General features: G+C 53.1%; 5 protein-coding genes across 5 annotated transcripts; 2 read left to right on the forward strand and 3 right to left on the reverse strand.

Annotated features, from left to right (window-relative positions):
- Positions 1-917: 917 nt before the first annotated feature.
- CCOS01_06078 (acetyltransferase) lies at positions 918-1,634 on the reverse strand (the record flags this gene model as incomplete). Its single annotated transcript, XM_060454250.1, has 1 exon — positions 918-1,634. One exon carries the CDS (start codon positions 1,632-1,634, stop codon positions 918-920), a length of 717 nt encoding a protein of 238 aa, XP_060316022.1.
- A 579-nt stretch (positions 1,635-2,213) lies between these two features.
- On the forward strand, positions 2,214-2,657 carry CCOS01_06079 (uncharacterized protein; the record flags this gene model as incomplete). The annotated part of the gene is made up of 1 exon (XM_060454251.1): positions 2,214-2,657. One exon carries the CDS (start codon positions 2,214-2,216, stop codon positions 2,655-2,657), a length of 444 nt encoding a protein of 147 aa, XP_060316023.1.
- Positions 2,658-4,852: 2,195 nt separating this feature from the next.
- Positions 4,853-6,749, forward strand: CCOS01_06080 (uncharacterized protein; the record flags this gene model as incomplete). Its single annotated transcript, XM_060454252.1, has 5 exons — positions 4,853-5,067; positions 5,157-5,801; positions 5,875-6,243; positions 6,294-6,625; positions 6,679-6,749. The coding sequence occupies 5 exons, from the start codon at positions 4,853-4,855 to the stop codon at positions 6,747-6,749; spliced, it is 1,632 nt and encodes a 543-aa protein (XP_060316024.1).
- A 2,223-nt stretch (positions 6,750-8,972) lies between these two features.
- Positions 8,973-10,552, reverse strand: CCOS01_06081 (SPX domain-containing protein; the record flags this gene model as incomplete). The annotated part of the gene is made up of 4 exons (XM_060454253.1): positions 8,973-9,896; positions 9,955-10,148; positions 10,214-10,414; positions 10,501-10,552. The coding sequence occupies 4 exons, from the start codon at positions 10,550-10,552 to the stop codon at positions 8,973-8,975; spliced, it is 1,371 nt and encodes a 456-aa protein (XP_060316025.1).
- A 1,854-nt stretch (positions 10,553-12,406) lies between these two features.
- On the reverse strand, positions 12,407-12,799 carry CCOS01_06082 (uncharacterized protein; the record flags this gene model as incomplete). Its single annotated transcript, XM_060454254.1, has 1 exon — positions 12,407-12,799. One exon carries the CDS (start codon positions 12,797-12,799, stop codon positions 12,407-12,409), a length of 393 nt encoding a protein of 130 aa, XP_060316026.1.
- Between the last annotated feature and the right edge of the window lie 2,907 nt (positions 12,800-15,706).

Here is a 15,706-nt window from a genome sequence, read left to right on the forward strand (position 1 = left end):
AAGGGCTTTGAACGCTTAGATAGCTCAGCCTAATGAAATACGCAGTTAAGCTAAGATCCTTCCCATACGCCTTGGTGTGAAATGATGTGATGTGATAGCCAAACAATGAAGTCGTGGTTGGCTGTGTCTTCTTTTGATAGATGAATAATGGGGGAAATAGATCAAGGGAGAGAATGCATGATTCCGAGGCTACCCCTGTGGAAAACTTGGACGATTCACATTGTCTGATGTCGTTCCGTCTTGCAAATCTGCCTTGATCGATTCTCGATGGGTGGTTATTGGCAAATATCTCGCCGAAAAGGTTAGGTAAAGTAGTACATTACTGGAAAAGAGTGCCGAACCCCGACCCCTCTCTCTCTCCCTCTTCACAGCAGAATGGCGCAATCCGCTACACCACCTGTAAACCTATCCTCGAGACAGAATAGGTTAAAGGTAAACCTAGAGGACTTGACCTCCACAAGCTCGAGTTGTACCATCACCACTTACAACAACTCTAGAGGACTTTCACTTGACGCTCAGTAAATAAAATGCGCCTCTTTCTTTTTGTATTTTTTTTTATAGGAGGGTTAGTTTCGTGTAGGATTAAGCACAATCACAACAATAGCCTATCTGTAACAGGATGGAAAAGGGTGTTGAGATGTAAAGTTCACCCTACAAAAGGTCTCTCTCCCGATGGTTTGGGTATGATTAATGAGCCCATGCAAACCGCACAAACTGCCGTTGCAGCATTGTGTTTGTCTGCTCTCTTCCCACTCTTCTATCAACGCTAGATATCAAAGAGTAAATCCCCGTCGCTCTCAATATCATAAAGTTATACACCCCGTGAGTTCATCTATACGTCGTCTCATTCATGAATTCCATTGACCCAAGAAGCCGTGCAAAGCTTCAACCTCCAGAGTCCAAGGTAGACCTTTCTCTTACTCCCTAAACATAATTGACCCGCCATCCCACTCCGCAAGCCTCCCCACATTCGCCCGCCCCTTGATCACAAACCCGAGCCTCTGATAGAACGGCTCAACCCCGACAAGCCCGATAAGCCACGCCGGCACGCCTTCCTTGTCCACCTGCGCCAGTCCCTCCCGGACGAGTAGCGACCCGAACCCGTTCCCCTGATCGCCAGGCGCCACCGCCAGCGTCGAAAGGTACCACGCCGTCTTGCGCGCCGGGTATTCCGGGTCCTGCGTCAGCACGTCCGAGGCGATGTGCGTGTCGTCAAAGATGGTGAGCATGGCCGGGTCGAGAGACCTCGGAGGCCAGAGGTAATCCGTGAGGGAGTTGATGCCGAGCAAGATGGGCTTCAGCCAGCCGCGGAGGGTGAGGTAGCCCTCGGTCGCGGCCTTCTCGGCCGGGGTAGGGTAGGGGCGGCGCCACCAACTGAACGCGGCGACGCGCTCGCCGGAGGCTGAGTCGGGGTCTGGAACGGTGAGGACGTGGAACAGCTGCTGCTCGGGACCCCAGTAGCGCGCGTAGAAGTAGCGGTAGGCGGCGGCGCGCCAGTCCTCGGGAAACTCGCGGCGTCGGGGGTGCATCTTGTCGACGGCCCAGTCGTTGCCGAAGGCGGCCATGTAGACGTCTACGATGGCTGCCGTGTCGGCGGAGGTTCCTGGGCGGATGCGGAATTGTGGCTTAGACATTGTTCCGGGGTTTCCAAGTGTTGTTGAGGGCTTGTAAGTTTGTTAGTCCAAGGTTCAACGAGATCATTGGGAAGTGGTCATGTAGTGTCTAGCGGAAGGTATGAAGGTCTGGTGGGAGGCCGAAGCCGAAGCCGATACGATAAAAGTGGGTAAAAGACTTACAGACGGTGCGAAACTATCATTCAATTGGCTGATGGGGGACGAAAACAATGACACAATCCGGTTGCTAGATGGGATGATGGGCAAGAGTAAGAAATGTGCCGTGTCCAATTCTGTTGGTATGACAGGTGGTCTGAAAATAGATCGAGTCGGGATAAGGTCCTGCAGACAACATCATGGGAAGCGTCGCGATTTGAAGGTCTTCGGTATGTCATCGCAAGGGCGAAAGAAGTTGGTTCCTTGGCTTGTTGGCACTAACAAGCCGAATGACTCAACCGGGAAGCACGCAACGCGGGGAAACTGCTCCAAAAGTTCCTGCATCTGCAGGGGAATAGCCTTGGAGCATTGGATGTTTGATCCCAGTCATGGTCTTTCAGAACTGGTCCGGCGTAACGCGCCGGGTCGACTGGCAGCATCCGGATGCGGAGACCGGTCGGCCGAGGACACGGCCGAAGCATACTACACGTTTGTCGGGCGAATTCCCACCTTGCAGAGTGTCGCCCCGGGCCGAGGACCGCGGAGGTCATCGGCTACAAGTGGAGCTTGTCCTTCACAGCACACCAACTCCTCATGTGCCGGCCATGTTTAGCAGTTTTGGCCCCCGAAAAGCTGCACGTCGCTAGAGAGGTTGGGGGTAGGATTCGGATCCCTGGTGAAAGGCTCATGTCGCGTCAATGTGGAAGCGGTGCAGCTTGGGAGTCTGCGACCGCGAAGCTGACCAACTGTATCCTTGCAGAATCCACGCGGAACAAGCCGTGGCTCCCGTCCTCCGGTGCCTACGGTGGGAGGGAGTGGAGGAGACGGGACGGTTGGAAAGAAGATGCCCGACTCCGTCATGGCCGACACCCAGAAATCTGGTTTTAACCGTTTCGTTATCTCCAAAATAATCCGTTCCCGTAAGCCGTAAGGCGGGCTCAAGTTCGTCCGCATGACCAATCGTCGACGTCAAGAGGAATCTAGCCACAACAAAGGGAAGTAACGGTGGAAGTTTGGAAATGGGCACGAAAGTTCCGAGAGAATAGGTACAGAAAATGCTGTGTAACGTGTGTAACGTCGGATGAGGAGCCGTCGCTGGCTTGAATGGTCCCTTTGGCCAGGGGTCGTCAGAATGAAGGAAGGCATGGGCAGCTTTTCCTGGGCGCCGTGATCCATCGTGTCAGCCCTACGTGAGGGAACTGCGGTGAAGACACATGGGGCTTGCTGATGACTCGAGGCGATGCGGCACGTCATTGCTCAACTCTTCCGGACCGGATTCGGGGGTAACGACGGTCGCGGTCGCGCATGCGGGTTGTTGAGATGATTCTAGCATGTTTCGATTGGTTCTGGAAGATTGCGAGGTGTTCGTCTTACCAGGCTGCGTGTAACTGTCTTGTCTATTTTCGTTGTTGGCTTGTCTCACACCGAGACATAGGACACAAAAGATGTTGATAGTATCTGGCTGCAATCGGTGGTAAATGTTGATGGTGTCCTTGTTGGTTGGCGGAGGTCATGTCCGTTGCGGTGATGGGATAATGGGTGAGGGTGACACTAGTACGAATGCAGAAGACTGTGGATTATGTAAGATATCGATGTCGAGGGCCCAAGCGCAGCTCAGCAGGTGACACCCGAGATGATTGGGGCAATTGGGGCACATGTGGACGGAACGTGTGGATATGGCAGGCAATAATGGGCAGTGATCACTGATCGGGAGCAAGGAGGAGACAAGACTCGGGAAGGAAGCACGACAGGTGCCGAGAAAGAATACGTACCGTAGCTTATCTTTCCCATCTTGTCGAATTCCCTTGTCAATTGGAAGGGAAGAACTCAAGCATCTGGAATCTGGAATCTGGAATCTGCCGCTGCTGGCCACAAGTCTCGAACCCGGGCTTTCGGTATGTACCTTTGGTATAGTGCAGTCATCTAGATGTGCAGAGAATGTTTTGTTCCATTGGCTAGAACATTTGTGTCTTTGATTGCGAGTGTCAGTCAGAAACTGGCCCTCACGGCGTCGCCTGGCCAAGACTGAACAGCGTCAGACATCATTATCCGATGTAGCCGCCACACAAGGACAGACTGCTGGGCTGGAAGAAAGAAACGGAAACAAGCCGGCTCTTGCTGATCGCAACCGTCCCCAATACCTACCTTCCTGCGGGCTTGGCTGTCGTGAGTCGTCATTGTTTACTGAGCAAAGAGCGAGGCTGCCAAGTTGTCTCCCGTTCGCCGTTCTCGTGTTACACATGTGCCTCCATGGTTTGAACAAAGAGACGAGTGACATGGGCGGCAACAACATGGACAGCATTGAGCATTGAGCATTGAACATGGTTGAAGATGTGTGCCCATCTTCAGCGGCCGTCGAGTGGTAAGCGGGGCCGGGATTAAGACTGTATCGAGGAAGGATCCGCTTGGGTTGACTTGTTCCCCCCCATTGCCCCCCTCCATTTGAGTCCCTTCTTGGCTACAAGAGGCCACTCGCGGAGAGTCTGGACCTGTGGAGCATGCGGCACTAGTAGGGAGCATCGCAGTTGAGAGAACGGCTAGCAATTCAACACTAGTGTTTTCCCGTACGGGTACGCAATGGAAGTACTCCGTACACTTCCTTTGCGGTAGGTATCCGTAGCTTGTGGTTGCGCCTACCTCACCTTAATAATCCTCAGCCCAGCTCCAATCCAACAAATCCAAACATCCCCAAGACCTCGTCTGTCTAAGCTACCTTAGGCTTGCCTCTGCCGTTGCATTTGCTACCGCTGCCGTCGCTCGCTGTTGCCGCTGCCGGTCCTGCATGCATTGATCGGCTGTGCTTAATCACCTCGCGGATAGTCCACTTCACTGCTGTGCTGTCCCTGCCGACAACTTTCTGCAGAATCGAATTCGTGGTGGGACACATCCAAAATTCGTTTTTCCTTTGACCCTCCCAGGCTCGCACCAACGAAACTCTGCTTCCACCATCTCTTGCGTCAATTTATCTCTTCGCGTCGTTTTGCCCTTTGGCGGCACCCGCGCTTCTTTGCCTGAAGCTGCGCTGCTTCTTTGGAAATATAACATCCGTGAGGTAGCGACTACCAAGACGCACGATAGATAATATGGCGAGACAGGTCCAACGCCTTGCCGTGACGCCGCCGTCCGAGGATTCTGACAACGTCAACTCAACTTCGCGTTACACAAATCGGTTGTCGTCGTCTTCAAGTCACCAGTCTGCCGCAGACGCCCCGCCCCGCGCCCACCGCGCTTGCGAAAAATGCACCCGAACCAAGAAGAAGTGCGACAAAGGTCTGCCCGCTTGCTCTAGATGCACCAGGTGAGTAGTTTTTTTTTTCTTCCTCCAAGAAAAGAGAGGTTGCCCCTGCCAAAATTGTCAACACCGAGGTATTCTGACTATCCTTGCAGACTCACCACCAACTGCTGCTACGACTTTGTCGTCAACCCGCCATCCCTGACCATTGTTGATTCGCAGGGCGCCGCTGGCAATGCCTCTTCTTCTTCCAACGGCGACGCGCGGCCTGCCTTTGACTGGCTCAACCAGGTTGATTTCACTGCTGGTCAGATAATGCAGCTTTTGAACGGTAACGGAATCGACTGGAAAGCTTCGATCAACACCTATTTCAACACCGTCAACACCTGGCTCCTCGTGATCCACCCGGAGGTCTGGCAAATACGTTGTGCCGCGGCTCAGCTTGACAGCAACCCCAACGATTCTGATTTGGCGTTGGTTGTATTGTGCATCCATCTCTTAACTATCTGGAACTGCGACGAGTTCTCGTCCACCGCTATGCTTCATCATCCGCTCTACCAGTCGGCCAAGCGTATATGGACATTGAGGAAAGCCTTTTCGAAACCTAAAATCGAGCACGTTCAGTGTGGTGTTCTGTTATCATTGTACGAGTTGGGGCACGGCGACATCACTCGTTGCTATCGTACATTCGGCGAGGCGGCCTCCATCGGCAAGGTGTTGAATCTGAGACCGGGTAAATATGTGGAAGAAGAAGAGGACCTGGCTGCTGAGCCCGAAGAAGAACAAAATCGAGCTCTGTGGTGGGTTCTTGTGATTATGGACAAGTAAGAGCGTTTTGGTGTCTTTCACCAGTGTCTTTGCTTACTTGACTAGGATCTCCCATGAGCAATCCGCAACACTTTGGACACCGCTCCAGATGGACATGCCCTCCGATGACGACCTTCTGCCAACGGAGCACATCCTTTGGGACAATGACAGAAACGGGCCTGTTAAGATGATCAAGCGGTACCCTACCACAATCCCAGCATCGGTGCGCGTCGGCGCTTTTCAGAGGTCTTGCCAGGCCGCCATTCTTCTCGGTTACGCCGTTAACTGGGAGGCGGCAAATGCTGAGATCGAAGAGCCTCCGACTGTCTACTCGTTTGTTCAGCTTGAGTCCGCCACGAGAGATCTGATTGAGGCTCTTATCACCCGATCCGAGACTTGGAGTGAGAACCTCAACACTTATGCTCTTTGCGCTAGGTACGTTGCTAGCCGCCGATGCGGTTGGAAATATGCTAAGACTGCCACAGCTTGTTCTGCCTCCTTTTCTACTCTTTCCTGTATACTGCCAATAGACCAGGGATGCCTGCCCGTGATCCAGAGACAGATATGGAAATGAAGAAGGCAGTTGCCGGTATCAAATTCACGATTGGTCTCGTGCTTGATGGCTCCAATGGCATCTTCAACGCCTATTCCAACCGCGATGACGTCTTGGAACACTGCGCTGCGGTTTGGCCATACGCTCTCTTTCATACGATGCAACTTCTGTTTCACTACGACTCTCTCATAGAAGGCGCAGACTCCCTCATGGCGGAAGTTAGACAGAACGTTGAGAGCACAGCTAAAAGATGGGCCTGTTCTCGTATGATCTCTGACGGCGTGAAGAGAGAACGATTTGCTAACTCTTTGTCACAGGATGGCTTTTGGAAGAGTTCGATAGGGTCCACGAAGCGAGGAGCACCGGCGTCAAAATGTGCAAAAAGTGAGCAATCCGCCATAGGTTCAAGCATGCTGAGAGCTTTGAAGACTAACTTGTCTAGATGTACCCTCGGAAATATGACTTGCGGACATTATTCGGCTCCAGAATGAGTTGAAGCTCAGCCCCTCGGAAGACACCAAAATTCGACTCCGCCCGAACAGAGCCTCCGGCGGTGGAGATGACACATCGCACTGCTTCGAGATGTCACCGGCATATTTTACTATTCATGTGTATATGTTGAAACGTCAAATTATACATCCACGTCTGGCGGCAGCGTCAGCCGTGTTACCGTGAGCTCTCTGCAAAGGATTGCAGTACGAACTGAGGAAGGTCCGCAGCCTTCGCCAGCCCCCGGGCGATCTGTGTTGATCACACGCACCATCGCATGACAACACTTCGTCATCCTCCATGCGACCGGTCCAGAGCTCACGGATGAGGCTTGCGATGAACCCTATTCTCGCTTCAGTCTGCAGCAAGTTTTTGCGAGACTCGAGTCTCAAGTCACTGCTCTCCGTCAAACACCGGCAAAAGCTGCAGCACCGTTGACTGCATAGCGGGGAAAGGGGAGCCGCCTGTGCGCTGAGGAATGCCCGACGAGTTTCGCAAGGCTATGGCTGCATTGCTTGGAAAATCAATACAAGGAGAACTCCATAGCCGTTGGAGGCACAGTGTTGAGCGATTTCCTGCAACAGACAGCCTCATTCTTGTACGAATGTCCAAAGGATTGAGGACGGTACGCTCAACTATCAAGGATTGCGGGCTATTTGCAATTAGGTCGTGGCACTTCGCCAATCACCAACTTGCTGGGGTTCAACAAAAGCAATTCTGCTGGTCAACCGTTAAATTTGGGAGATTCTCAGAATTGAAAGGCGAAAAACAAGGGACTTTGCAGATGTTAAAGGGCAGAAGCTGGCGCCGTCATGCTCTCCAAGCACTTGCTCGTAATGGGGCTAGACTCTGCACTCCGGATCTGGGCGGGTTTTCGTAAATCGAACTCTCCACGATGAAGCAGAGAGGCTAAGTTTGGAGTTGCTGCATATCAATTCTGCGCCAGATGTATCGTCGCATAGCTCTTTATCTTACGACCAGTGCCTAGACTGCCTCTAGAGGATAATGAGGCAACCCCTCTTTGCGCCAAAAACGGCCCATGCCGTTAATCGACGAAGCGGTTCCAACCCGGATTTTCGACTCCATGGCTGCGCGCAACGTTCTCATGGTGTCATTAGTTGCCCACGTAGCTCTTATGCTGGAAAGCAAAAGCAAGCCCCACAAATTCCTTGCACGTGCCTTTTCTGCGCTTTTGCGACATTCGGGTCAACTTGCCCATCAAGATGGGCCGCAGTTGGGATGAGGAGAAGCTGGCTGGGTGGGATTTTCGACATGTTGCCCGTCCAAGCGGCAACGGCATCTCCAGTCTGGGAGACTTTTGTTCCAGCAGCCCTCAGCCGAGTGCAACGCGCAGGGTCACTCACCTGCTGTGTTACTCTCTCTGCCCAAGCTCTTATCCCCCCGTCTGTCTCAGACATTTCGCATTCAGGCTCGCGGTGGGGCCAACGAGCAAAGGCATGCTCTTGGCCCTTTGGCTTGTCTCTGTTCAGTTTATTTCTGGAACTGACTGGTTTATGCCGGAACCGGCCAAGAGGAACATGTTAACGGACCGCCACCTTGACGCCGCCACTACTGGGGGGGAAATGAAACAACAGAGATCTTTGTGGGATACTACACATCACCCATCATCATGGACTATAGAGGGAAGAAGAAAAGATGGCATTCATCTGAATCATGAGAAAATTCCATCCCTGCAATATCAATATCGGTCGGGCACGGCACTACGGATCCCCAGTCATTTCTCACCGGAATTTGGACGATGGCCAAATCGTCAAGAGGCGCCGAGATGAGGTAAAGCCATTAGTTTTGCCCAATTCTAATAGGTATTGATGTTCTTATGGTATCTGGGGGCGGAAAAACAAACAGGCGGGCAGTGCAGTGATGCGGCCGGTATTCTGATTTCAAGAAAAAAACAAACGCTCCTGGGAATTTTCCTCAAGGTTGTCAAAATTCCTCACCTCGCTTCAGAGACATAAAAACAAGTCCCACAAAATTCAAGTTACCCCTCCACTATTTCTCCCAGTCGCCGATGCATGTAATCAATGGACAAAGGAAAGGACTCAAACATGGGTCATGACAACCCAGCCCAAGTAAACAAAACAGTAAGAAAAGATAGGGGACGCTATGCTGCATTCCCCACAACAAGGATGAGTAGCATACCGTTGAGCATGCAGGCTGTGAAAAAGCTGCTATACACGGCCACACGTTGCCAGATGCCCAAATCATCGTGCCGATAAAGCGACATGCCCAAGGCGAGGCAGGCGCTGAAGAGACTGGCCACGACGCCAACTGTCACGCCAGCGTCGACCTCTGCGCGTAGCTTGTGGCGGCCCGTTGAAATGAGGATACCAGCCACAAGGAGTAGTAGGAAAGATACGCCGAAACAGCCAATGGTGGCCCAGAACAAAACGCGCTCGCGGTACCGCCGCACTTGCTGCTCGTTAATGCTGGGTAGCGTAGCATAATGCGTGGCATATCCGTTCGTAGGCATACCATCAGAGCTCGCGTACTCGTCGTCGGTATCCGTGCCAAGTGGTGAAATGCCGCCGTAGCTTTGGAGGAAGGGCTCGCTGGCCAACAGTCGCTGCCCCTCAGGGTTCTGCCGCCTTGAAAACCACGTCTTTGCGTGGCGGAAGGGCGCGGCAAGAATCGCGCGCATCGAGTCCAGGCCGGGAAAGCTCATGTCTGCGTCAGGGTTGATATAAATGGCGTATTCCTCCTCCTGTCCACCATTCTCGCTGCCATCGTCATACTCATTCCAGTAGTGCTGTTGCTGTTGCTGCTGGATGGGCCTCCGAGGAATTCGCTCTGCTGGTGGCAAAGGCGTGAAGAAACTCTCTGCGGTAGATCCTCGCCTCGTGGGTGTCTGTTCATCGGAGGAGGGCGAGCTGGGCTCGCTCAACTGAGGCGTGGAGGTGCGGAGAGTGTTGAGCAACTCCTCGTAACGTGTTTGGAGGTTATTCAGGTCGCGACGGGTAAAGCTCTTAGGGTTGGCGAGTACGTTTTCGCGAAAGCGTGCGCCGAGTGTGGAAGATCCTGTCCATTTCTTGAAGAAGCAAATCAGCAACGGCACAATTGCGGATGATAGAGTGTGCAACACCCACCTTGTACTTTTTCGTAATCTTCCGGAAAGCCGTAATCTGGGCGTTGATGAAACGAGCGAGCGCAAGTGTTTCTTCTCCGCAACGAAGCAGATCCCTTTCGTACTTGGCGAACCGTCGATGCCGCTTGATCGAAATACGGTCACCCTCCTCGGCACACTTGACAATCAACTTTTGAAGCTGATCGGCGATGTATTCTGGATCTTGCGTCAGCCAATTGGGTCCCGTACACAACAGACTCTTCGATCGATCATGGACTTACGCAGTCGACGCGAAAGCTCGTCCGCCTTGCTGGAAACAAAAAGATCAACCCGGTCGTGCTGTTGGCAAAGCTCGTGGTAGAGGTTATCTTCGAAACGCTTGAGAGCAGCATCTTGGTGACCGGGAATGGCGATTGCGGTCGCCTGGTCGCGGCTCGTATGAACCTTGATCTCGTGCTTGAGCGAGTTGTAGTCGACGTTATCTGTTGGCGAAAGTTACCGGTCAGCTGGAATCGCCTTCACGTGCCAATTGGGTCCTGCATGAACTGAATGGAACGGGGCAACCCACGTAAACTCCATTCTGGAACGGATTCCTGCTCGAGCTGTTCGCCGTATTTCATATCCTTGAAGTCTCCTGCGAAGGGATCGTCGCCAATTGCGTGGGAGGAGGTGATCGGGAGGGTGCGGTGCGCTCGGTTGGTGTAGGGAAGCGACGGCGCGGATTCTCGTATTTAGTCGATTTCCAGCTTGGGACTGGGACGTTGGGTGTGGTGGCAGAGATAAGAGCCCAGTTGGGCGGGTTGGGATGACGCAATGACAATTACTCGGTCGGTCAATTTGTCCAAGTGCAAGAGGATGGACCAGCGTCGACAGATATGTTCAGCAAGCGATCGGGTGTATGTGCAGGGCAGAAGATTTTCTGGTCGGTTCCTGAAAAGATGAAGACAAGAAAAGGATAGACGACGGAAGAAGGCGGTTGAAGAATTGCGGAAGTACTTGGGCTATGATGAGTTGTCTGGGCAAAGACGGACCAAAGTCTAAATACATGGAGATTGGGAAGACACTGGCCAGAACCGGGGCGCTTGCCTTGATAAAAAAGGGTGACAGGGATATGATGAGATGGAGAGGCTTGAGAGGGGAGGGGAGTGTCAGAACGATGGTGGAGGAAGAGATGGGGGAGCACTGGGAAGATGGGGGGCGCGAGAGGCAGTGAAGGGTCTGGTTGCATGGATCTTTCAGGCCAAGTCCTTGTTCACGGTCCGGGGTGGCTTGCGATAGGTGCGATACGGCATCGGCGTTTGGGCGTGTGGGAAGTCGACTGGACATCAGTGGTCTAGAGGTTGCGGCCCACGAGGGCAGGTAGGTCTGGTATCTAGGCTGGTAACGATACCTTCCTTGGCTTGGGAACAGAATCAGGAACAGGAACAGGGACGGGAACAGGTACGGATACATCCCGCGCAAGGAAGGTAGGTAGGTATGTAGCCAATGAAAGTAAGTATCCGTACATGAATACAGAGATTCCATGGTACTGCACATTCGCTGAAGGCAGGAGGGAAGTGCTGTGCAGCGTATCGGGTCAATTGCAGGCTTTTCTCGCCAGTCCAGACCCAATCTTGACTGCACTCGCCCTCATTCGCACATCCGAGTGGATGGATTGCACATGCATGGCTGGGAAGGCGTGGTGTACCGCGTATGTATACACACGAAGTATGGTCCCTTTCTACGTCGGTATGGTTGGATGCGTTGATGAATGTGTTGCCCAGGATTCTGGGTTGGGAAGGAACATGCCTCACAGATAATGGCCGCGGCCCTGCTTCCGGTATATACCTACCTTAGGTACCGGTATCGGTAACGTACCTTAAGGTATCACGGAGGGGAGGCGCGGAATGGGCGGGTCCTTTTCCGCAACATCAGCACTCGACAGCACCTACTGTGTTTTGTTCTTCAATTGTCGACTGTCTTGTTGCCCATTCTCTTTTCCCTCTCCCAATCTTTGCGCCGACACCGAGCTACGGCTGGCCGCATACCGGCAGAGAGAATACTCACTTGGGCTCGCTCCGAGACGCGATGCCTTGGACGCTTGCCATGTCACGTCTTGGCTCGCAGCAGCAGAATCAATTGGTGCTGCAGCCCCTCGTCTCTATGACGCCGCTAGCCGCCACACGAGGGAACAATCTGCAGAGAGAGTATCAATACACAGTACCTCTGCCAAGCACCCATGGCACGTTAGACTCCTTACATAAGGCAAGCTAGCACCACCATGATGATAATGACGGGCCTCAATTGTACGTAGTTGTGGGCATCGTGACTCCTTGCTCCCCAGGTCTCCGCTTGCAAGGCCATCGTTAGCACATTGGCACAGTCATCGGCTGCAGGAGGGAGGAGACTCGGAGCAATTGGATAAGCTACCATCGTTGCTTCCTTCAGGGTCCCGTCCCCTCCTCCAGGTCGCAGACTCGCAGGCATGACGACGGTTAAGCAACGACGATTGATCGATGCCGCACCCAACGTGACTCTGCATGGCCAAGTCCGACAACGGCCAGAATGATGTGGATTGCGCATGTATTGGCAAAGATAGTGAGAGGTTCGATTTGGCACGGAGTATGGCGGTGTATGATTACCCTTGAGGTTGCTGTTGCAATTGCGACAATAGCATCAATCATGGCGAGCCGCGACTCGAGGTTGGGGGCTTGAGCCTTGAGGTGGTTGAGACGGTCGTCTGCGCCTGGAGCCTCTGGAGGTGACTTCAGATGTCTGCCAAGTCTTGTCTCCCTCCTTCCCTCCACCCAATGATGCTCCTGCAGCACCAAATGCTGTTTCGCTGCCGTTTCTGTATGAGGTGCAGCTAGAGGGCAGGCATGCCGCATCTTGGGCCCACCTTGCCCATTCTCTCCTTCCCCTCCCTATCGATTCGCAAGAGCAACAAGTTGATGTTCAGGTTGTCAGGGGAGGTGCGGTACGGTACTACGGAGACCTACCCCTGGCCCTGCCGCACTGCGGTCCTGCCTGCCCAGGTGGACTTCCTGCCCTTGCTTCCGAATCCCCGTTGCTGCACCTGCCGCCTGCGATACGGGGTGGGAAGCCTCTCCCACTCATCTTAGGCAATTCCTGCTTTTCTCGGCCATTCCTGCCTTCTACGGTCTTCTCTCCAACTCCATGCACTTTTGAACCGAAGCGGCCGTGGATCACTTCAGTTGTCTCCATCTCCAACACCCTTTCGCTTTCTGATTCTAAGTACCCATACGACTATATCGTACATCGTACCAAAACTTCAATAAAGTAACGCCGCGATATCGCATTAGCGCCAACTCATTCAGATTTTTTCATCAAGGTCTCAACCACTGACTCTACTCTTCCATGTCGACCAAAACCTTGAAAGTGGACAGCCGGTGGAAACCCAAAAAGAAATCTCTGCCTCTTTGCATCTGATTTTGCTCTAGCGCAACCAGGGATTGCCTCGACTACACCGTGACTACTCTCGGATCGTGATAGTCTGCGTTGTCTGCCTTCTTCGGCCCAATCAACCCTGCCTAATTGTACCCGGCAAAAAGCAGCACCAGAGCCGGCGGCGCCACGTCCCGCCCGTACTCGGAACGCTGTCGGAGCCCGCTATTCTCTTGAGCCTTTGGAACCCGGCCGTGTTTGACAAAAGACATTTACTAAAAGTCAGAGTCTTGACTGGGACCGACCGCTTCGGAGAAGAGGAAGGTTGTTTGCAACTTGCAACTGCCCGCCTGTCTCATCTCGTCCATCAACCAAATGATTGAGTTCCGCCCGCTCAGCACGCGTCCGGGCTCCTCGGTGCTTTCGCCATTGCAACTGCGACTTTGCACATTCGCTTGCATGCAGCGCAGACGGCAACCCAGCATTGCGACATGACTGAGTTTGTGCTTTAAAAAGCACTCTGCTCAATGATTGGTCTTGCCCGCTGCTATCATCCACGCCGCAGGGAAGCATCGTTGCTCGGCACAGATAACATGCCAGTCGGGGTTCCCCCAATTCCCCCCTCATCCGTAAGCGGACGAACCTAACTTAGATGATGAGCACATGCTCACTTGCTTCATTTGACAGCTGGCCGTCTCACTATCGCGACAAGATAGACTTCGTGTCACCGCTCTGCACTTTTGCTCCTCTTCTACTGGCTCGGTCTCGGCTAGGCCTCCATGTCGATAACCACTGACCACGCAACACGCCGTGCTAAGCCATACCAACGAGCGCAGATCGAGATTGGTTCTAGTTCACGTACGACGAGTGGCTACGACTTCAACATATCCTCATCCATTGCCGTTAGGTCTGTAGACTTCTCCATGCCGTTCGATGTATTCTTGTTTACGCCAATGGCACGTTCCCAAATTATGATACCGGCTGGAGCCACAATGTTCGGAAAGACACTGGGACTCTTATGTGAGCCTTGAAATGGTGGGGCCTCCTGTAGGTCCTACCTTCAGAGGCAGCCCAAATCTCTCGGTCTGTGCCACAACATCACGCGCCGAGTTATTCTGGATGTCTCACGCGCGCCACATCGCAAAATTTCATCGCCTGCAGCCAGTTTCAGCATCCTTTGACGACTTCGTACCACACCTTTCTTTCCGTTGGTGTGCCGCCTCTTCTTCGGGCCGTCCGCCACACTGCAAAAGCCGGGCAAACTAAGAGAGAATAGATTATAGAGGCTCATGACGCGGGCCTCACTTTGGTCCAATCAATATGCGCCAGTAACTACAAGGCCCAAGCCTGTAAGTCGCTGATCTACCTCAGTCTGAATGCTGAGTAAGATTCCACCAATTTTCTCTTGAAATTGACTAGACAGTTCTGAACCACAATGACCACCAACGAAGACTCCAGGAATCACATCTCAACTAATTTCAAATATCTGTCAGCAACAGTCCCTCTCTCTCTCTCCACCGGAAATGCACTGCGATGGAGTAGAAAGCAGCCAGACGCAATGCCGCCTTGACCACCTTTCTCTTCCGTCCAGGGTCCCGTTCCGCGGCTCATGGCCCGCCGCGAGCCGCCTCTGAACTCTCCACCTAAAATGTTGGAGTGGATCGACAAATGCCTGCTCTCGTATATCCCACGTGCTTGACTGATGAGATCTATTGGCCTCCTCGGTCATTGACCCCTCGCATTCCCCAACGCAAAGATCCCGTCAGTATGCATCACTTGGCATGGTGGATTGGATTTTGACGTTTTGGCAAAATCGTCACGGCCTGTTGCCGATAGGCTACTTTTCTTCCTGTTGTAGACAAGCAAGCTGCCAAGCTGCAACTCGATGCATTCCCTTCCAGCGCTCGAGACGATAGCCGTTGACCTCATGCAAGCAAAGGCTTAGGAAGCCGCAGATAGGGGCAGAAACATACTTCAGAACACTCCTTGAGTGTCTTTACACACATGCTGCATTTTACTGCGTACGGTGAATCCACCCAACTCTTTACTGGGACCAGGCGAAGGCTTTGAGTGCGGATTGGAGCGGCAACAGAACGGCATGTCTCGCCATTTGCCCCTCTTGATCGCCTACGGATGGGCACTTTTCAGGGATCTGATGAACTGCCTCATCATCGGCTGCGAGAGACTGACTAGACCGTGCTCGCTACGGAACCTCGACCATGCAACGTTGTGAGAAACGTCGGGGGACCCGCACGTCCGACAGCATCGATATCAAGAGGGTGAGGGTTCGATCCAACTACCAACGGCCCCCAAATCTCGACTATGTGGGCTTTAGACCATGCATAGAGGATTTCTTCGTGCAGTTGAGAACGGTCCCGGCCATGTAATAA

Source organism: Colletotrichum costaricense (genome assembly GCF_030867565.1).
Source record: "Colletotrichum costaricense strain IMI 309622 chromosome Unknown Scaffold_5.1, whole genome shotgun sequence".
Lineage (NCBI taxonomy): Eukaryota > Fungi > Ascomycota > Sordariomycetes > Glomerellales > Glomerellaceae > Colletotrichum > Colletotrichum costaricense.